The sequence below is a fragment of the Engystomops pustulosus genome, chromosome 6, assembly GCF_040894005.1.
Source record: "Engystomops pustulosus chromosome 6, aEngPut4.maternal, whole genome shotgun sequence".
NCBI classification, from domain to species: domain Eukaryota; kingdom Metazoa; phylum Chordata; class Amphibia; order Anura; family Leptodactylidae; genus Engystomops; species Engystomops pustulosus.
This window is the reverse complement of record NC_092416.1, coordinates 31874695-31896155: the sequence shown is the minus strand read 5'-3', so window position 1 is coordinate 31896155 and position 21461 is coordinate 31874695. Positions and strand designations below refer to the sequence as shown.

Below are 21461 nucleotides of genomic sequence, written 5' to 3'. Positions count from 1 at the left end.
AAAAACAATAAAAAAAATTAACAAAAACTAAACTTTTTGAGTTACAGTGGTTACTAAGTACGACCCTAACCATCAGATAACATGTCCCCTGACCATGGTTGTTGTGTTGCTTACAGTGATATCAGTTCCCTGTAGAAACTGAAGAATCAGGTCTGACAACAATCAAGAACCCGATCCTGCAATCGAGGGGAAAGACCTCCCATTAGATGGTCAACCGTCACATGCTATATCATGGGGTTTGTGTGTATGTTAGAGGTGGGGGCTGCAGAGGCACAACTTGAAATGTCTGATCCTCAGTGTAAAATCCCCCAACTTTAATGTATTTTTCATGGCACTGGTATCCTAAGAGGAATAAGATGCTTCATAGACCATGTAAGTGCAACATCCCCCACCGGGGCCTAGCCTTTTCTTGGGGCCTGGAGGCAGCCGGGGCCCAGAATACCGGAGTGGAAGGTGATTGCGGCCTAGGCACGCTGATGTCATGGTACTTGGTATGGGAACCGGAGGGTTGTCCTACAGCCTGGCAGGTCTCCACCAGGTGGTGTGTGCAAGAAATATGGAGGGAGAGGCTGATGTACTGGTCCTCCATGGGGCAACCCTCGAGTGTGTATGTAAGATAGGTCCCTTGGTAATGGATGGGGAAGCCCGTGGTGGTAGACAGCCATCTCCAGGGATCAGACGGAGGCAATGTTGTGCAAATCAACTTACAGCTCTTTATTCAACAGCAGGCAACGGCCAAGCGATAAACAGCAGATTCTGAAGTTGGAAGAGTCATGCAGAGCTGGTCCACAGGAAGGTTACACACAGCCTGGTCTTAGCTTCCGGCTGGGCTGGTGCAGATGGAACTGAGTCCAGGTGGTGGATCTCAGTTCTGGGCTTAAGTCTCCGGACTTGCCCTGGGTGCTAGGCAGTAGGCCTGAGACACCTGCAGGAGTTTATATACTCCCCTGGTCAAGTGGTAGAATTTCTCCAATCAGCTTCCAGCTTGCTTTACAAGAACATCATTGGACAGTCACATATCACTGTGCCTTACCGGGCAGTGGCTACAGTAGCAATTACTCTATTCTCCTGTACTTAGAAACTTCCTAGAGAGGTGATCAATCTGCCTAACAGATCCTGACATGAAGAGGGCGCTATTCGCAACTACCACCTTGCCTATGCTTTGGCAGGGGTGTTGCATAAGGTTCTTGTGTCCAGGTGTGGACCCTCAAGTTATGCCCTGTCGGGGGATCCAGATCACCAAGAGAATGTAAAATGACATTTAAGAAATGAAATGAATGATGATAATAAAAGTGAATGCATCAATAATTCCTTTTATTTGCACGTCCCTTTAACCGTTCACAGCTCCATCGTTCTTTCAATGAATGCTTTCTTTCTAATCCAATACAGCAACGCCCTGAAAGATAAAGCAAATATTAAAGGGTAACTCCGCCAGCATAGAACGAGGTGAACTCGATGGAGACATGAGGTGACTGTATTCTCGCTTTGCTTCTGCATTCAGTTTCTCGCACAAAATGAAGCAACTTCCTGTCAGCCATTTTTGTTTCCCATGATGCTTAGAACATCGAGTTATTTGTTCTGCTCCCATTTTACAAGTCTGCTCTTGTTGTCAGACTACAAAAGCACAAACGTTTCCCTGGAGATATAGGTGATATATTATAGGTGCTATATTTTGGATGTTATATCTACATACACCACCCACTGGTCTCTACAGAGTCATGTATCAGCCCAGCATGTGATGTAATGCAAAATAACTTCTTCATGGTAGTGTCTTCTACTACGTGATGTGTAAGCTGTATGGTACAGGAAGCAGACAGCGCCGTTCTCTGTGTAGTGATCAGAACATGTCAACTCTCATTCATTTCAATGTGAACTAAACTGCAGTGACTAAGTTCAGCCACTACACTGAGAAGGACGCTGTCCTCTCCCTCTACCATTCTCTGTTCATCAGCTGGGGTGCTGGATGTTGTACCCTCACCATTCTGACATTGGAGACCTATCGCAATGTAGGTCACCATTATTTTAGCCTGGAAAACCCCTTTAAGGCCTTATTACAGGGGCCAGATTGAAGTTTATAGTCAGTGCTTGTTTACATTGTCCTTTAACAGTATAAATTATGAAGGAAACCATTGGAGGAAGATCAGAAGGCTGAGTCTTGGATACAATCATTGATTGTGATTGGAATTGGGGGAGAGGACCATTGATCCTTGCTGAATCTCTACAGGTGAGTGGTCTTAGTAATCCATGGAATTGTTCCTCTGGTCAATCACATACCATATATACTCAAGTATAAGCCTAGTTTTTCAGCACAAAATTTCTTCTCAAAAAACCTAACTCGGCTTATACTCGAGTCAAGAAAAAAAAATAGTCAAAACTCACCTTTCCGACATCACCTGTAGGTCCTATGCTTGTTTCGATGCTCTAGTGCCGCCGCGGGTCCTTCGGATCCTCTTCAGGTTTTTCCACTCCTCTTCGGGTCCCTTCGCGATGCCGGCGGCTAACAAACAATGACGTCGGCAAGCAGCTGGCGTAATTCTGTGTGCCGGCCAAGAGCCAAGACCCGAAGAGGAGCAGAAGAATCTGAAGAGGACCGAAGGACCCGGAGCAACGGAGACAGGGGCGCACCTGCCATGAGGCGAGTTGAGATTCTCGCCTCAGGCGGCGCGCTTCCTGCTACACTAGGGGACGGCGTTGGGCTCCCGCCCGCCGGAATGTGTTACGGGCGGTACATCTCCCCGACCCCCCCGCACATTCCGCCGCCCATCACATCCACCCGCCCGCGGCCGGCACATGTACCTGCGCGCGGGCCGTCACTTCCCCCCACAGCCCGCCCATCCATTCAACGCGCGCGCGGCTGTCATATGTACCTGCGCGCCCACAGAAATTTCCCCCTGCGCACCACCCTACACTTCATCCTTGTGCGCCCGCTGACACTTCCAACCCCCGCAGCCCGCCTAGCTCATCCACCAGCCCGGCACAAGTACCACTCCCCGCCCCAGCCCAATGTCCGCGCTGGTCCCTTCCCCCTTCACGCTCCGTTTTCGAACCCCCCTCGGTCCGTCACTAACACCCCCCCCCCCCCCCCGCTCTGACATCCCCGGCAACCCTCCCCCCTTCCACCAGAGGACAAGGCCAAAGAAAAAAGAAGAAAAAAGAGTAAAGGTAACTTCTATGTATGTATATGTGTGTGTATGTATAGATTTGTCTGTGTGTATTTGTATGTATATGTGTATGTATATATGTAAATATATATATATATATATGTATGTCTATATTTGCTGTATATACTGTGTATATATATATATATATATATATGTATGTATGTGTGTACATTCAGCGTGCCACCATTTAAAATATACTATATGGAGGCACGCTGTATGTATTATATGGTATATGGCGGCACACTGTATGTATTATATGGTATATGGCGGCACACTGTATGTATTATATGGTATATGGCGGCACGCTGTATGTATTATATGGTATATGGAGGCACGCTGTGTGTATTATATGGTATATGGCGGCACACTGTATGTATTATATGGTATATGGCGGCACACTGTATGTATTATATGGTATATGGAGGCACGCTGTGTGTATTATATGGTATATGGCGGCACACTGTATGTATTATATGGTATATGGCGGCACACTGTATGTATTATATGGTATATGGCGGCACACTATGTATTATATGGTATATGGCGGCACGCTGTGTGTATTGTATGGTATATGGCGGCACGCTGTGTGTATTGTATGGTATATGGAGGCACGCTGTGTGTATTGTATGGTATATGGAGGCACGCTGTATGTATTATATGGTATATGGCGGCACGCTGTATGTATTATATGGTATATGGCGGCACGCTGTATGTATTATATGGTATATGGCGGCACGCTGTATGTATTATATGGTATATGGCAGCACGCTGTATGTATTATATGGTATATGGCGGCACGCTGTATGTATTATATGGTATATGGCGGCACGCTGTATGTATTATATGGTATATGGCGGCACGCTGTATGTATTATATGGTATATGGCGGCACGCTGTATGTATTATATGGTATATGGCGGCACGCTGTATGTATTATATGGTATATGGCGGCACGCTGTATGTATTATATGGTATATGGCGGCACGCTGTATGTATTATATGGTATATGGCGGCACGCTGTATTGATTTTATATTATATGGCGGCACGCTGTATTGATTTTATATTGTATGGCGGATTGTTTTATGTATGCTATGCTATGTATGCTATGTATCGCTATGTGTATAATATAGTTATGTATTTTGCATTGCTTTATTTTCACATTTTTCACATTGGGTCTGGTCCTGACACTCCTTGATATTTTACATGTATAGGGGGGGTGGGGGGGCGGCGTTTTTCTATAGTTCGCCTCAGGCAGCAGAAAGGCTAGGTGCACCCCTGATTGGAGACAGACTGGGCAGGCCCTATATATGAGGGGCTGGGCGGGCTGTACACTACAGGGGGCTGGCAGGCTATATACTACAGGGGGCTGGCAGGCTATATACTACAGGGGGCTGGCAGGCTATATACTATAGGGGGCTGGCAGTCTATATACTACAGGGGGCTGGCAGGCTATATACTACAGGGGGCTGGCAGGCTATATACTACAGGGGGCTGGCAGGCTATATACCGGGAGGCTATGACCAATGCATTTCCCACCCTCGGCTTATAATCGAGTCAATAGGTTTTCCCAGTTTTTTTGTGTTGAAATTAGGGGTCTCGGCTTATACTCGGGTCGGCTTATACTCGAGTATATACGGTAATTGTTATAAGAATCTTCATATTTGGACCAAAAGGATCAGGCCTATTGAATTTTATTGTGCCCGATCCAACTTCCTCCTGACACTACTTGTTGAGGGCAGCCATCTTTCAAATAGGCAGAACCCTGACCCAGAACCCTAATAGAAAACATGTTTAGCACAGAAGTGGGAACACAAATAATTCAATGAAGGGGAGCACTCACAGGAGTTGGAGTCCTACCAGCAGTATTAAAGCGGAGATGGCTAGAGTGTATATTGCAGAAGACAATGTGGCAGCTTTCATCTTTTGACTAAATGTAAGCGAAAGTCTTTTCTCGTCCTTTCCTTTAAAGAGAACAACGTTACATGTTACGAGTGCGGCTTCATCTACATTTCATTTAGGAGAGGAGAAATCCTCATCTACCTTTGCAAACCTTGTAACTCAGACACAAGGGATTCACTTTTTTACATTTGCTGCAGCTGTACACTTGCGCCTTCAGCCAACCTGTGGAGGCAGACCATGTACAATATGATGAAATCATCAATATAGAAAGCTCCTCGAAGAGTGTTTTTAATATTCCTTTAATATTATCCAGCTAAAAATATTGAGAATTTACAGTATATTGGTCTAACACCAACAATAGTACACCATCAATCATAAGTCCTCAGAAGATGATGCAGAGAGATTGGAACAGGAAGTAGATCACCGATCGTGGTGGTGCTGGGGGTTGGCCTTCCCCCCGATCTGGTATGCTTTGAGGAAATCTACCACTAGGATGAAGGATTATAAAGCAAACACACTTACATGTTGATGTGTGCCCCCTCCAGCAGGCTCTGCTCTTCTTTGAGCTTTTTAGGAACTTGTTATTATAAAAAAAAAATAAAAAAAATTATGCAAATGAGCCTGAGGTGCTCCGCTCTCCAAAGGTGTCAATGGAGCCTGAAGCCCCTCAGACTCAGTTGCATGATTTTTAAAAACTTTATTTCTTAACAACAAGGTCATAAGAAGCTACAAAAAGAGCAGATCCTGCCAGAGGGGGCACACACCAATATGTTAGTGTGCTTGGTTTACAACCCTTCAACCTGGTGGTAGATGTCCTTTAAGATAGGTCATTCAAACACTTTTGAATCCTCGATCTATCCTTTACTAATGCTTACATGGCAGCGAGCACACTGCTTAGTGACACGGCATTGGTCAAGTACTGGTCATGGGTAAAAACTTGTTCGGAGTAGAGCAATTCCTCCCAACACCACCATATAAATGGATGCTTGCTGAGAAGAGCAACCTGCTCCCTAGACCCTTTTCATGGTGGCTTATCTTCCATGTGAATGGTGAAATCTAACAAAGAATGTTCTGACATCTGACACCAGTTATATGTCAGGTTTGGCCTAGTCTATTATAATATTGTCAGATTAACCTAGTCTAGGACAGCCCCATTGAACATGTGAATAGTGGTCCCTACATGGGACTTCATGTGATGGTGAGGGTCCAAGTGGTGGGACAATGTTAAAGTGTAACCGTCATTTGAGACACATTTTAATATTGTGTGTGAGGGGATGTTGTGAATGTTTATTTTATATACTTTATTAACAAAATTTGTACAAACCTTTGTACAGAAATGGGCTACAATGCTCCCTCCTGTAGAGATCCATAGTCCGCTCTACATATTGTGGGTCTTTGAATGCTGACATATGGGGCTAACATATAATCTTCCAGCATTTGTTTACACAGCTCTGAGCAGTGAGAATTAACCGCTTCACTTTCAGTTTAATGTTTGAAAATAAAGCACATAGCATACTACAGCCAGGGAGAGAGAAAAGAGATAACACTCACTGCTCAGAGCTGTGTAAAGAAACCCAAAAATGGGAAAAAGTCCTGTTTTCAGCCTGGAAGATGGATCAGCCTCGACAACGGATTAGTAACATTGTTACTAAGCGACACTTTGCAGCCTGTTTATTTACAAACTTAGCAGAATTTCATAATGAAGTACGTTAGAAAATTGTTCACAATAATTCGACCATGTGCTAGCCATTGAAACATCAGCTAGCACACTTCAAAAAACCTGTTAATGAGCATACGGATGTAGATTCTCTAATCCAGCAGTTCTGCATCCGTTGTGTGACCCCCTTGATCTCTGGGCCTCCCCGATTATCTGGGGCCCTATGCAGTTGTGGGTGGGATGTGTTGTGGGCAAGTCCACAAATAATTTTTAAAAGAAAGGTAAATCTAAAGATGAAGCACTCACCGCATTCAAACGAGGAACACGCTGAAAGCAACAAAAGAGAAATGAAAATTATTGTTGTTTATTATTTTCAAACGCTGAAATAATGGCGTCCTTAACACTTCTACTTCTTTTCCAATATACAGTATTCTCGACAGTCAGATGTATTGTTTTAATGACCAATCCTCCCAGTAAAGATGAGTGGACCCGAATTTCTCATACAAGACATACAACATATACATTTCACATATACATACATTTAGAACATATACACATCACAAATACACACATCCAGCATATTCTTATGAAATAGCCCAGATGCTGGGGCCCCCTGACACTATGGACCCCATTGCAGCTGTCACGGCTGCTACCACTGTATTTACACCTCTGCTCGCATGAGTACTCTAGCCACTACAATATGAGTGGTCATTATACAATGTTCAGTGCCTTATCTGGTATCTGTCTTCAACCAGATGATCAGTGGTGTTACCAGATGTCAGACCCCCACTAATCAATGTTAATCCACTCTCAAATTAAGTCACAGGGTGCAACCAAGCTAGAGAGTTTCACAATTTAGCACATAAAGCCCCGCCTGCTCATAGACCTTGCACTTACTCACCTTAGCTGCCACCGCCTATTACTTTATTCATTAAAACATAAAAAGAAGGCAAATAGGTACCTGTCTACAGAAATCCCACAATAATTTAGAAACCCAAAATATAGATAACCCAATTAGCTACAAGATTACTTTATAATTGGTAAAGGCAATACGATCTTGTCAGATACTTAAGTTCTTTAAGGTTACAAGCAGAGACTTCTTAAATTTTTAGAGTTAATATACCAAAAGGGGCAGTGCACACAAAAAAATATACAATTGTCAGATAAAAAATGGTCACAAGGCATATAAACACAATACATATACACAGTTATAAAAATAAATCTAATAAAAACAAATAGCTTTATACAATACACTAATGAATAGCAACAGTTATTTGCACCATAATGACAATGGGTATTAGCATAGCCCCATCATTTATAGATGGTGGGTGTTCCACTTCCCATCTTAGAGGGACGTCCATATGCTAAATGTAAACTATCTTTCCCACCTCAGTGAGACTCATTTTAATGTGAATGGTTACAATTAGAGATGAGCGAGCACTAAAATGCTCGAGTGCTCGTTATTCGAGACGAACTTTTCCAGATGCTCGAGTGCTCGTTTCGAATAACGAGCCCCATTGAAGTCAATTGGAGACTCGGGCATTTTTCAAAGGGACCAAGGCTCGGCAATAAAATGTATCATTTTATTGAGAAATAATGTCTTCTGATAAGTTAGCAGATGTATGGAAACATCTGCAATCTCTTCTTCACTGAAGAACACATTGCAGATGTTTGCGTACATCTGCTAACTTATCCGAAGACACGCATCCGGAACGGTGTTCTTCACAATAGTATGTGAAGAACAATATGTGTAAAGAATACATTGCAGATGTTTCCATACATCTGCAATGTGTTCTTCACATACTATTGTGCAGAACACTGTTCTGCACGTGTGTCTTTGGATAAGTTAGCAGATGTGCGGAAACATCTGCAATGTGTTCTTCACTTAAATGATCCTGTGTTCACTGTTTTCATTGTATTCTTCACTGTTCTTCACTGTGTTTTCTTAAGTAAATGCTCGATCTCGAGCAGGTGAAATACTTCAGGCAATGGGCCGTTTCGAGTACGCTAATACTCGAACGAGCATCAAGCTCGGACGAGTATACTCGCTTATCTCTAGTTACAATGATGCAACCATATTCAATTGACTGGGTACCTCATCCTCTATCACCCCATACCAGATTTGGGTTGATTAGGATTTAAAACAGCTAGAGTTCTGAAATTAAAATTACAAGTCTTATAAAGTAAAAACTCTTAATCCTACCCTGTTAGTGGGGCCTCGTAACTACAAATTATGTCTGAGTTTTTTGATAAATATGTAATTCAATGTCCCCATTGTCACCCTTCTGGTAGGAATTCAGCTACAACCATCTCTTCCCTTTAATCCTATGCACAGGAGATGTGCTATGGAGAGGTGAAAACACTGTGCAATGGAAATACATTCTGCACAAACAGGCAAAAGAGGCTTGTACTAGAAAGAGTGAGTTTATGGCTGGCTCTGATTATGAATGTAAATGTAAGAAGGAAGAAAATTTGAAACTATAAGTTGTGGCTATATTTCATATTTTTACCACAATTACCAACTGTCTAAATATTTCAGAAAACCCACTTAAAATTTTGATATTAATGAACTGGATAGTTCAACAATATAAGTGGGGTCTGATGCCTAAAACCCCACAAATCAGCTGTTCATATGAGCGTTGTGGCATCTTCATTGTATAGTCTTTGCTTAGTTTTGCGCCTTATTCTATGGTCATGTGAGCAGTAGATGTCATTCTCATTAAATAGCCAATTAGTGGCAATGCCAGATGTGAGACCCTCATGAGCATATAGGTCATAATCATAGAAAGTCCCATCATTAATTCTTATAACCAGTCTACGGCCTATAACTCCCAACACACAGGGGCAGATTTACTTACCTGGTCCATTCGCGATCCAGCGGCGCATTCTCTGTGGTGGATTCGGGTCCGGCCGGGATTCATTAAGGCAGTTCCTCCGACGTCCACCAGGTGGTGCTGCTGCGCTGAAGAGCATCGGAACGCGCTCAAGTTCACCGGCCTATTCCTAGTGAAGGTAAGTGCAAGCTCCGCGACACTTTTTTTTTTTTTAAATGCGGTGGTTTTTCCGAATCCGTTGGGTTTTCGTTCGGCAATGCCCCCCGATTTCCGTTGCGTGCATGCCAGTGCCGATGCGCCACAATCTGATCGCGTGCGCCAAAATCCCGGGGCAATACAGGGAAAATCGGCGCAAATCGGAAATATTCAGGTAACACGTCGGGAAAACGCGAATCGGGCCCTTAGTAAATGACCCCCACAGACTCAATAGTATAGAGAAAATACCTTTATCGCGGTAACTTTTAAGATCATGCTTAAGTTTCATTGTAGTTTCATATCGAAACTTCACAATGTTGTCCAGTAAATCTTGTTCTAAAGTAAAGAAGAATAAAGTGTTTTAGCATACATTAAAGGGGTTGTCCAACTTACTAAAATAAAAGGCCTATCCTTAAACGAGTCCTGGACTTTGCATCCTTGGATTTATGGGAGAGGCGGTAGTTGTACCCCCACTTATCTGATGACCGATCCTAAGGGTGATGCCACACGTCGCGTATTTGGACCGTTTTTAACCCCTTAAGGATGCAGGTTTTTTTTGCTCATTTCTCGCTCTCCACATTCAAAAATCCATAACTTTTTCATTTTTACGTGTACAGAGCTGTGTGAGGGCTTATTTTGTGCGTAACACATTTTAATTTCCTGTAATGTTATTTATTTTAACATGCCGTGTACTGCGAAGCTGAAAAAAAATTCCAAATGTGGAAAAATTGAAAAAAAAAAACGCACGTTTTTGTGGGCTCAGTTTTTACGACTTTCACTCTGCGCTCCAAATAACACCTCAGCTTTTTTCTTTGGTTTGGTACGATCACGGTGATACCAAATTTATAGAGGTTTTATTGTGTTTTATTACATTTTCAAAAATTAAACGAATGTGTACAAAAAAGAAAAAAATTTTGCCATCTTCTGACGCTAATAACTTTTTCATACTTTGGCGCACGGAGCTGTGTGATGTGCCTTTTTTTTCCGAAATGAGCCGACGTTTTCATTGCTACCATTTTGAGGTCTGTGCGACATTTTGATAATTTTTTATTCAATTTTTTATGTGATGTAAAAAGGTGTAAAAGTCGCATTTCGGACATTTGGGCGCCATTTCCCGTCTCGGAGGTCACCGCCATCTGTTACCGTTTTTATATTTTGATAGATCGGGCATTTTGGGACGCGGCGATACCTAATGTGTCTGTGATTTTTACTGTTTATTATGCTTTATATCAGTTCTAGGGAAAAGGGGGGTGATTTGAATTTTTAATATTTTATTAATTTTTTTTATTTTTTAAACTTTTTTTTCCCACTAATTGTTAGACCATCTAGGATACATTAACCCTAGATGATCAGATTGCTCCTACCATATACTGCAATACTTCTGTATTGCAGTATATGGAATTTTTGCAGGTCATTCATTACAATGAGCCACTGGCTCATTGTAACGAATCTGCAGAAGCCAGATAGCCTCGGGTCAAACGAAGACCCGAGGCTACCATGGCAACCGATCGCCGCCCCCCCGATGACGTTCGGGGGAGCGACGATCGTAATAAAGATGGCGGCACCCACATGCCGTCTTTTAAATGCCGCCAGCGACTTTGCTGGCGGCAATGAAAGCGTTAATAGCCGCGATCGGTGCAAGCACCGACCGCGGTTATTAGCGGTGGGGGTTTGCTGCAATGTGCAACAACCCCCACCCTTGTATGAAGAGGACTCAGCCCGTGAGCCCTCTTCATAAATACCCTGTACCTGTACTACGGCGCAGAGCGTAAAGGGGTTACGCATGTGTTTTCAGTCCGTTTTTTGAATGTTTACCATGCGTTTGGCTGCTTTAAACCTGTTTATCTTAATTTCTAGAAGTGTAGGCAGCTGTGAAACAGATCAAAACCAGCCAAACACATGGTAAACATTCAAAAACACATGCTTTTATTAAACAGAGTGAAAACGCAGGCTTTAAAACGGTCCGAAAAACGTGACGTGTGGCATCACCCTAAGGTTAGGTGTATCCATTGATTTTTATTGTATGAACTAACCCTCTTAGGGTAAAAAAAGGGAATACATTTTTAGGGTGTTTAACAAGACAGCAGAGAAGCATTATGACGAGTAGCATTACTGTACAACGTTCCTACCTTTTTCCTTTGTGTGAAGAAGTTTTTGCGCTTCCGCATAAAAGTAGTCAGCCAATGAATTGTAATGCTGGATTTCTGCAGGGGGTAGAGAGTCAATGCGCATCAATATCATGAAGCAGATCCGCAGTCTATGTAACAGTTCACATTAGGAGTATTCTAAATTCTGTTTATTTTTGGGGGCTTACATTGGATAGGATGGAGACCGTGTGGGTCAATCTGTCCACTGCATCAGGAGAATTGCACAAAAATTGTTGCCGGCAGATACAGAATTTTTCACAGTTTCTATATCTGGAACCAAGATTATTATGGATTTAAAGGGGTGGGCCACTTTACTTCTTGTATTTTTGTAATGTGTGTGTAATTGTGGTGGGGGCAGGATATGAGGTAATTTACCAATATACATCTATTAATATTTCTGCTCTGCTTTCTTGATATGTAAAGTGAAGCCTCCTGTCTTTTACCTCATCTGCCAGACATTCCTGTTTATAAAATGGCCGCGGATGGAGGGTCATGTGATCTCTAACTGGCAATGTTCATGGACAGATAGAGATCACATGACCCTCCTTGTGAAGCCTTGTGACCCTCCCCTGAGGAAGCCCGCGTGACGGGCGATACGCGTGGGGCACACATGATCTCCCGGCTCCCCCAGCCCTGCATTTCTTCTCAGTAATATGGATTCTATTTTTACTTAGTACTCTATACTTGCTTTATTGTTCTTTACCATCACTATTCTGTACTTGATATAAGAATTCTGTATTGGGTCTGGTCTCTGGGGAATCTTGGATCTGTTTTCCCTAGCCATGGGATTTTTAATTGCTTTTAATTTCTATGTTTGACATTAATTAATAAAGTCTATATTTTCCCTGTAGCATCTGTCTTTCTGTCTGTTTAATTTTGATTCATTGTTTCTGATGCTGGAAATTTACTATTGCGACCCACTTTGTGTAAATGGGTGTCATGTGACGTTTTAGGGCGGAGCTTCTTCTTCAGACATGATGTATGACATGATGTCTGAAGAAGGGGCTCCGCCCCAATATGTCGCATAGCACACAGGACGTCTCATTGCTCGATGGACTAGCCGAACATTTGTTCCAGTCCACTCCACATGCCCCATGAATTTACATTGGGAGAAAAACACTTCCTGCCTGTATTATTTGTGGATTTTTATAAATGAAATTTTTTTTTTCAAAAGATCACAGTGTGAACAACTCCCTAATTTGTGGCATAACTTAGTGAACTCTATAAATATTTGATTTGTGCAGATTGGACTCTGGGTTCTCTATCTTAATGAATCATCGCACAGTTTTACATCCTGGAGAGGATACATTAACAATATTTGAGCCTCCACAGCAATTTTGCTCAAATCCAGCTGACCATGGAATGTAAATGTGGGCTTCACGAATAGAAAAAGGGAGAGAGAAGTTGGACACGACTTTCAACACTTGATCCATTGATTCTCATGGGAGGTAGATGTCTGGCCCAGGTGCGGAGGTCATTAGGAATAGCTGAGCACTATTGAAAGTGTTTTGGCAAAGTTGCATTACTTGTCACCCAAACAGGGTATCAATCTAGACATAGACCATCATTATTGTGGAAGGTGTGCTTCAAGTCAAAAGATTAATCGCCCGACGTAAGATCTCTGACCTAGGTAGATGCCTATAACTTGGTTGGCCAAACCTATCAATTATCGAATGTGTATAGACTGTGTGTAGAAGTTTTAGAGGGACAGATTTGTCTTCTATCTCTTACTTCCGAACAGAGAAAGGTCATACTGACCAAAATTTTTGCTTGTTTCAATTCGCGATTCTTTCACAAATTGGTGGTAATGTCTACCATCGCGTGTCACCTTGTCAGTTGTATTGAGGGAGAAGTTGGGTTTCAATTGCCAAATCTCTTTTTGTTTGCCACTCTGGTATCAGATTCTCCCTTCTCCATATTCGGGGCACCTTGGAGACATTGCTGACCATAACCAATCTGCTCCTTATGTTTATTCGACCAAGACTTAGATCTCACCAGAGTGACTAGAGGAGGCCACTAGTCGTTGAAGGCTGTTTCCACATCTTCAAGGGACAGAGCTGGGACACAACATGGAGGACACCAAACACAACTTCAGCGTGGGTTTATGTGCTCTCTAGTTGGCAATGGAAACCTCTTTCTCCTTGTTGCTATTGTCTGTAGGACATTAGGAATGCTATTCTGCTTCCCGGTAGACCACGCTGCACGGAGTTTCCCACCCAATAAAGATTTTTCTTTGCATTTAGGCTTTGTCTCTTTTCTTTAACAAGAAAAGGAACGGTCAGAAGAGGTCTTTATAAATTGCTTGTCTATGGTGACCTCTATTGTGAGATGCCTTATGTAGGAATTTTTACAACTATAAGGCGGAACAAGACATAAAATATTATTCTATTACACTATAAAGCATTATTCAGCCTGTTACAGCTATTATGTCTAGTAGGGGTCACTTAGAATAATATTGTGCATTGTACCTAGACTTTGGGTATAAATAATTTCCTAATTTTAATTGAAATCTGGTCAATACGAATAGACTGATAAATATGCAAATGAGCTCTTCTCCAGGTTTAGTCACTACCCTGCAAGCTGCATCTTTGAAAGGAAGTTCATCAAATGTCCATTAATGGTTAAGAATTAAAATTTTTTCTCTTATATCAGACATAAGGTAAATTTAAAGACAAAATTCAATAAAATTTAGCAGTTATTTCAATAGTCTTTAATAAAAGTTCCAAACCTTGTGTAAACACTGTGTTACTCCTTCTTATAGCTGGTTGTGCTGCTGCTTGTGAGATAGATCTGGCAGCACTCTGTCCGTCTCTGTAACATTTTTCGTGCTATTCCCTTCCTTTTTTGCAATGTGAGAAAATGACAGGAATAGCACATGTCCGTGAACACATACGACATATGAAGCAAGACATACACTCACCGGCCACTTTATTAGGTACACCTGTCCAACTGCTCGTAAACACTTAATTTCTAATCAGCCAATCACATGGCGGCAGCTCAGTGCATTTAGGCATGTAGACATGGTGAAGACAATCTCCTGCAGTTCAAACCGAGCATCAGTATGGGGAAGAAAGGTGATTTGAGGCCTTTGAACGTGGCATGGTTGTTGGTGCCAGAAGGGCTGGTCTGAGTATTTCAGAAACTGCTGATCTATTGGGATTTTCACGCACAACCATCTTTAGGGTTTACAGAGAATGGTCCGAAAAAGAAAAAACATCCAGTGAGCGGCAGTTCTGTGGGCGGAAATGCCTTGTTGAGGTCAGAGGAGAATGGGCAGACTGGTTCGAGCTGATAGAAAGGCAACAGTGACTCAAATCGCCACCCGTTACAACCAAGGTAGGCAGAAGAGCATCTCTGAACACACAGTACGTCGAACTTTGAGGCAGATGGGCTACAGCAGCAGAAGACCACACCGGGTGCCACTCCTTTCAGCTAAGAACAGGAAAGTGAGGCTACAATTTGCACAAGCTCATTGAAATTGGACAGTAGAAGATTGGAAAAACGTTGCCTGGTCTGATGAGTCTCGATTTCTGCTGCGACATTCGGATGGTAGGATCAGAATTTGGCGTCAACAACATGAAAGCATGGATCCATCCTGCCTTGTATCAACGGTTCAGGCTTGTGGTGGTGGTGTCATGGTGTGGGGAATATTTTCTTGGCACTCTTTGGGCCCCTTGGTACCAATTGAGCATCGTTGCAACGCCACAGCCTACCTGAGTATTGTTGCTGACCATGTCCATCCCTTTATGACCACAATGTACCCTGTAACATCTGATGGCTACTTTCAGCAGGATAATGCGCCATGTCATAAATCTGGAATCATCTCAGACTGGTTTCTTGAACATGACAATGAGGTCACTGTACTCAAATGGCCTCCACAGTCACCAGATCTCAATCCAATAGAGCATCTTTGGGATGTGGTGGAACGGGAGATTCACATCATGGATGTGCAGCCGACAAATCTGCGGCAACTGTGTGATGCCATCATGTCAATATGGACCAAAATCTCTGAGGAGCTTCCAGCACCTTGTTGTATCTATGCCACGAAGAATTGAGGCAGTTCTGAAGGCAAAAGGGGGTCCAACCCGTTACTAGCATGGTGTACCTAATAAAGTGGCCGGTGAGTGTATTTTAGTTTCTTCAGAAGATACCACATTTAATAAAAATAAAAGAACTACATGTACAGGCGGTCCCCTACTTAAGGACACCCGACTTACAGACAACCCATAGTTACAGACGGACCCCTCTGCCCCATGTGACCTCTGGTGAATCTCTCTGGATGCTTTACTATAGTCCCAGGCTGCAATGATCAGCTGTAAGATGTCTGTAATGAAGCTTTATTGATAATTCTTGGTCCAATTACACCAAAAATTTTGAAACTCCAATTGTCACTGGGGCAAAAGAAAAAAAATTGTCTAGAACTTCCATTATAAAATATACAGTTTCGACTTACATACAAATTCAACTTAAGAACAAACTTCCAGACCCTATCTTGTATGTAACCCGGGGACTGCCTGTATATGAAAAATAGGAGCAGGATGTGGAAGGAAGATGTACAGAGCAGGGACACTTCCAAGATCACACACCCCTGACTCTATAGCGAGGGTACCCACGGACTGGGGGTGGCAGGGGTTAACATGTGAACTAAAGGGGGACGTTAGCACTTTAAGAGGGAGTTATAGTTATCCCTCTCCTTCCTGCTGCTCACCACTCCCCGATGTATCCTTTATAGGCCGAACACTGAGTGGGCACTTCCTCTTGCTCGCGTCGATAAGCTGTCTTCAATTGGTGGTGAGCGGTTCCTGGCTTGTGTCCTGGTACCTTAGGTAGCCAGGTTAATTATAGGCAACCCCCATGGCGCATGTGGGCTCCGTGCGGGGGGCGTACCCGAGCTCCCGTCTCACTTGCCACTTCCTGTTCCTCAGCAGCCTGAGCTCCTCCTTCTCTTCCTGCCACAGCCCTTCCTGGTCCTCAGTAGCTTGCTGTAGTAAGGTCCCATCACAGCATGGCTCGGGCGGGGGCGGGCCCTAGTGGTGTTGTTGGTTCTGAGATACTGTCTTCCCTTAAGCAGTTAGTTGAGAAGATATCAACATCACTTGCCCCATCAGTGGTAGCCCCGCAGCCCCCTGCCCATGGCGGTGAAGGAAAACATTTGGGCTAACTCATATGTAGATATATGGTCACTCATTTCAGTTGACCACAATATGGTAGATAAAGAGCGGCATGTGTGGTCTGAACGTCCCCAGGAGAGGAAGCCCCAGATAGCGAAAACCATTAATAACTGGCTTCAGGTTTTTATGTATTGGGCTGTGTCATGGGTCAGAAGCATCCGAAGCGCTGCTCTGAGCTTTTTATGTACATGGACTTGGTTTACTCATCATACAAGTCACATGGCGGCTCCGCTTGGTGGCGGTTTGATGAGGATTTCAGAAAGCGCTTGTCCATTCGCCTAGAAATGGGTTGGGGGATCAAGGTGGCGCCCACCCATTCGTCCAATGCAGTAGATAATCAGGGAAACAGCCAGTCCGAGCACACAAACAAAAAGATCCCAGTGAGTGTGGCCACGATGCAGCCGTGGCTCGACAGATATCCCAGTAGGGAGGTGGCCGCCACATTGTCCCCGGCATTCAGTGTGGAGTTTTTTATCCCCTTTACAATTAGAAGGGAGGGCTTCTTTTCGGACAATTTACATTTAGCAAGGGACCAGCTGGAGGTGTTTCGTGAAAAAATTGCAAAGGAGGTACCTTTGGGGAGGATTGAGGGTCCTTTTTGTCACCCGCCTTTCAATAATTTGCGGGTGTCCTCTCTTGGTAGTGGTGCCGATAAAAGAGCAGGAAAAGTTTAGATTAATCCATCATCTTTCTTTTCCTAAGGGTTCTTTGGTAAATGACGGCATTTCACCGGAAGAGTCATACGTGTCATATGTATCCTTTGATAGGGCGGTTGTTCTGCTACGCAAGGCGGGACCAGGGGCCCTTATGGCTAAGTATGATATTGAGTCACCTTTTCACCTGTTGCCTGAGCACCCTGATTGCTACCATCTGCTTGGATGATTTGTGGAGGACGAGTATTACTATGACACCTGTCTACTGATGGGTTGCTCAATCTTGTGTCGCTATTTTGAATTGTTTAGCTCCTTTTTAGAGTGGGTTGTGCAATACAAGACAGGGCGTAATTCCATTATTCAGTATTTGGGTGACTTCCTTTTTATCGGTCCCAAAGATAGTTTGGTGTGTTCCTTTTTGTTAAAGGGAACCTACCACCACGAATCTACCTATAAAGGTAGATCGGGTGGTAGGTGGATCAATAGGACGTGAGGATAGTGCTTTCAAGGGCTAATCCTCACGTCCCCGCACTTTTTTGATAACCTTTATTATCCCTAAATGTAAATTTTGTTATGCGGCTACTGGGGCGTGGAGTGGCCACAGCTGAGGCTACACGGCGCGGCTACTCCATGCCCCAGTAGCCTCTTTACTCCTCCTACCCACAATCTTTGCCGCGCAGCTCCTTGTAGCTGCGCGCCTTTATTCGATGAACCTGCCATCTCCGCATCCCCATTTTTGGGGATCTAATTAGATTCAGAATTCATGGTATTCCGCCTCCCCCAGGACAAGTTGAACAAGCTCCTTGACTTGGTGGAGAGTTTTTGTGCAGTAATAAAGGTCACCTTGCGGCAGTTACAATCCCTGTTAGGTATGTTGGTCTTTGCCTATGTTTGAATTATGCCCATGGGGCTGTTTTTTTCCAGGCGTCTTTTCTTGCCCACCAAGGGGGCTGCGAAGCCTAAACATCATATCCGCATCACCTCTTCGCTTAGGGCAGACCTTCAGGTGTGGAGGCAATTTTTGCTTTCTTACAATGGGCAAACTTGTTGGCCTCTTCCTGAGGTTTCCAGTTCTGAATTGTCGCTGTGTATTGACACAGCAGGATCCTCGGGTTTTGGGGTCAGAGTGGTGTGCGGAGGCTTGGCCCAGTAGCTGACGCGAAGAGGGATTGTACAAGAATTTTACCCTTTTGGAGTTATTTCCTATCGTAGTGGCAATGAAATTGTAGGGTCTCCTTCTGACTAACAGGCAACTACGTTTCTACGCAGTTAATATGGCAGTTGTTTTTTCCTCACTACCGGTTCTTTTTCTGCTCTGCCATCTGTTTTGCGGTGCTGGGAGCCTAACTGGGCCCAGCATGTTCCGGATTGTGTAAATGTTGTGGCTGATTCTCTTTCCCTTTTTTGTTGGCAGGAGTTCCGGGACCATCACCCATCGGCACTGGTGGGGCTGGAGTGCCAACCTTTCTGTGGTACCTGATGTTTTTGGTCCGTTCATCTCTAGCCCTGTCGATTTGGCATCAATATGGTAAGGCGTGGGAGTGCCTGCGCCTGGGAAAGGGTGAAGTAACACTGCAATACCTGTCTTTGTTCCGCTTCCAAGGGGTTTCTGGTTTGGTAGCCCAGAAGAGTTTAGCAGGGATAGCTTTCCATTTTCAGCTGCAGGGATGGCATGACACTGCAAAGAGTTTTGTAATTCATCAGCTCGTGAAGGGCTGGGAGCGTGAGGAGACATATGTGGAGTCCCATTGTCCGGTGTCATTTTCCTAGCTGGGTTCCCTGGTTAGCACTTGCTCGACGGTTTGCACGTCCGGACACGAGGCCCTGCTGTTCTCGCTTGCATTTAGCCTTGCGGTTTTTGCCGCTTTTAGGATCAGGAGCTACTGCTCGTCTGCTTCTTGCCCTGGGGGTATACAGAGACGGGATGTGGTCCTGGGTCCCGACACGGTGAGGATTAAAATCCACCGTTCCAAAACTGATCTGTATGGGAGGGGATCCTGGGTCAGTTTAAGCTCTGTGTCGGCTTGCCCCTTTTTGCTGCCAGAACGATTTTTGTTACTTCCCTTACAGGGTGAGTGTTTTTTAGTTCACTCGATTAGATTCCCCCCATACCCGTTATTAGTTTCAAGCTATTTTTAAGCGGTGTCTGATGTGGGTAGGGGGGAACCCGTCAAAGTATGGCACTGTGTAGCCAGTGGTCCGGTGATTCTTGTGATACATGCGGGTGGGAATGTTCGCTTCGGGTCGCTGAGATGTTAATGGTTATGCGATCAGATATGGACAAGGTGTCACCATTTTTCTGTAGGTGGTGCTGGTGTGGTCCAAGATGGTACCACGGGAAGTGTGGCACGGTGCCAGAGATATGGGAGCTGTGGACCGGGCTAGACGCTCCATAAATGCCCGTATGGCGCGTTTCAACAGATCTGAATCTGGTGTGGTGGGGTATAACTCTTCTTTGATGCGCTCTGATGGGGTACACCTCAATGATATAGCGCTGGACATTTTCCTTTCTGTTTTTCAAGATGGCATTGAGCAAGCCCTCTTCCTGCTGGTCTGTGGTCGGAGCTCCTTGTAGGAGTACTTGGAGCTCCTAGTGGTGGAAATTTTGATGGAGGAGAATCTTGCCCGGAAGTCGAAGTGCTAGTTGGGAGTCCGCCTGAGCAAACCGCTTCGAGCAGCTGTGGTTTTAGATGCGTTGTAATCTGATTGTTAAATATCAGGAATAAATAGTTGTGTCCTTTTCCGCCTAACACGAAGTCTCTTGTCATCACTTTAGGGTTAAGATAAGTTATGTGAATAATCTTTGGTTATGGTTTTATGCTATTTATTTAAAGCCCCTTAACAAGTGTGAAACGGGTAAAGTTCCCTACCTCCTAGTCTGTACTATATGTGAAGGGGGTGATCACAAACTCCTCAGCATTGCATTGTATGTAATACATAAAGCTGCAATACTCAGTAGTGGATTATAATAATATAGTTTGGATGGTAGCCCCAGGCCAAAGCCTTCTAGAGGGCCCATGGCCACCCAAACCACCCACCAAATTTTGTACTCAAAGGACCTTCACCTATGCATACATCTGTTCCTGCTCTCAATTCACATGTACACAAGTGTCATTTCGGGACCTTTAAAGGTCCTCCATAGGTCTTGAATCAGCAGATTGAAAGCAGGAAAAAGGGACATATCTTCCATTCCCCAAGAAGCTGGGTTCTTGTACAATATATAGGAAGTGATTCTATACTTGTAGCAGCTATAATATTCATAAAGCCCAGAGCCTATGGCAGTCTTAATGCACCCCCACTTATACTACACATACCTATCAGGCCTGTGAAGTGTTTTACTGCATAGTCCTTATAGAAATTGCCGCTCATGCCCTTGAACAATTCTTCACACCTGATGAGAAGGTGGTGGTCCCGGACGTGCTTGGGTAAAACATCTTTTTTGATCTTTTTGAATAGTTTTTCTATTTTTGTATTACACTGGTAGCAACTGGAAGCCATTGTGATGACACTGGCTACAAGGAGAAGTGTAACGCTCACGGCCATTGCTTGTAAGGAGAACCTTTCACAATATTTGCCATGAATTTCATTTGGACGCTAATGACACAACACATTATCCTCTATGACATCATCAGGTTCCACGGGAAGAACAGTCACTTACCACAACCTATTTATCAGGTGTGTCTCTGTTATGGATGAATGGGGTATGGAATAAAATGGGCTGTGAATCAAGTGGATTTGTTTCCT

The 21461-nt window shown here is 43.9% G+C and overlaps 1 protein-coding gene across 3 annotated transcripts; it reads right to left on the bottom strand.

Annotated features, from left to right (window-relative positions):
• Positions 1-1302: 1302 nt before the first annotated feature.
• Positions 1303-21317, bottom strand: IZUMO2 (IZUMO family member 2). 3 transcript variants are annotated; one of them, XM_072113221.1, is made up of 7 exons: positions 21032-21316; positions 11876-11950; positions 9996-10082; positions 7024-7044; positions 5202-5282; positions 5019-5122; positions 1303-1396 (listed from the first exon to the last, which is right to left on the bottom strand). In XM_072113221.1, the coding sequence occupies exons 1-7, from the start codon at positions 21258-21260 to the stop codon at positions 1376-1378; spliced, it is 618 nt and encodes a 205-aa protein (XP_071969322.1). In that variant the 5' UTR covers positions 21261-21316; the 3' UTR covers positions 1303-1375. The 3 variants fall into 3 exon arrangements, with proteins under 3 accessions (XP_071969322.1, XP_071969321.1, XP_071969323.1); XM_072113220.1 differs by having other exon boundaries at positions 5002-5122; positions 21032-21315; XM_072113222.1 differs by lacking the exon at positions 5202-5282 and having other exon boundaries at positions 5002-5122; positions 21032-21317.
• Between the last annotated feature and the right edge of the window lie 144 nt (positions 21318-21461).

Excerpts from the sequence above, each read along its gene's own strand:
- IZUMO2 (XM_072113220.1), bottom strand. The coding sequence starts at position 21,260 with ATGGCCGTGAGCGTTACACTTCTCCTTGTAGCCAGTGTCATCACAATG. Across the intron at positions 5,283-7,023 it reads GTGTTCCTCGTTTGAATGCG|GTTGGCTGAAGGCGCAAGTG; the intron begins GTGAGTGCTTCA and ends CTGCCTCCACAG. Across the intron at positions 5,123-5,201 it reads GAGTTACAAGGTTTGCAAAG|GAAAGGACGAGAAAAGACTT; the intron begins GTAGATGAGGAT and ends TTCTCTTTAAAG.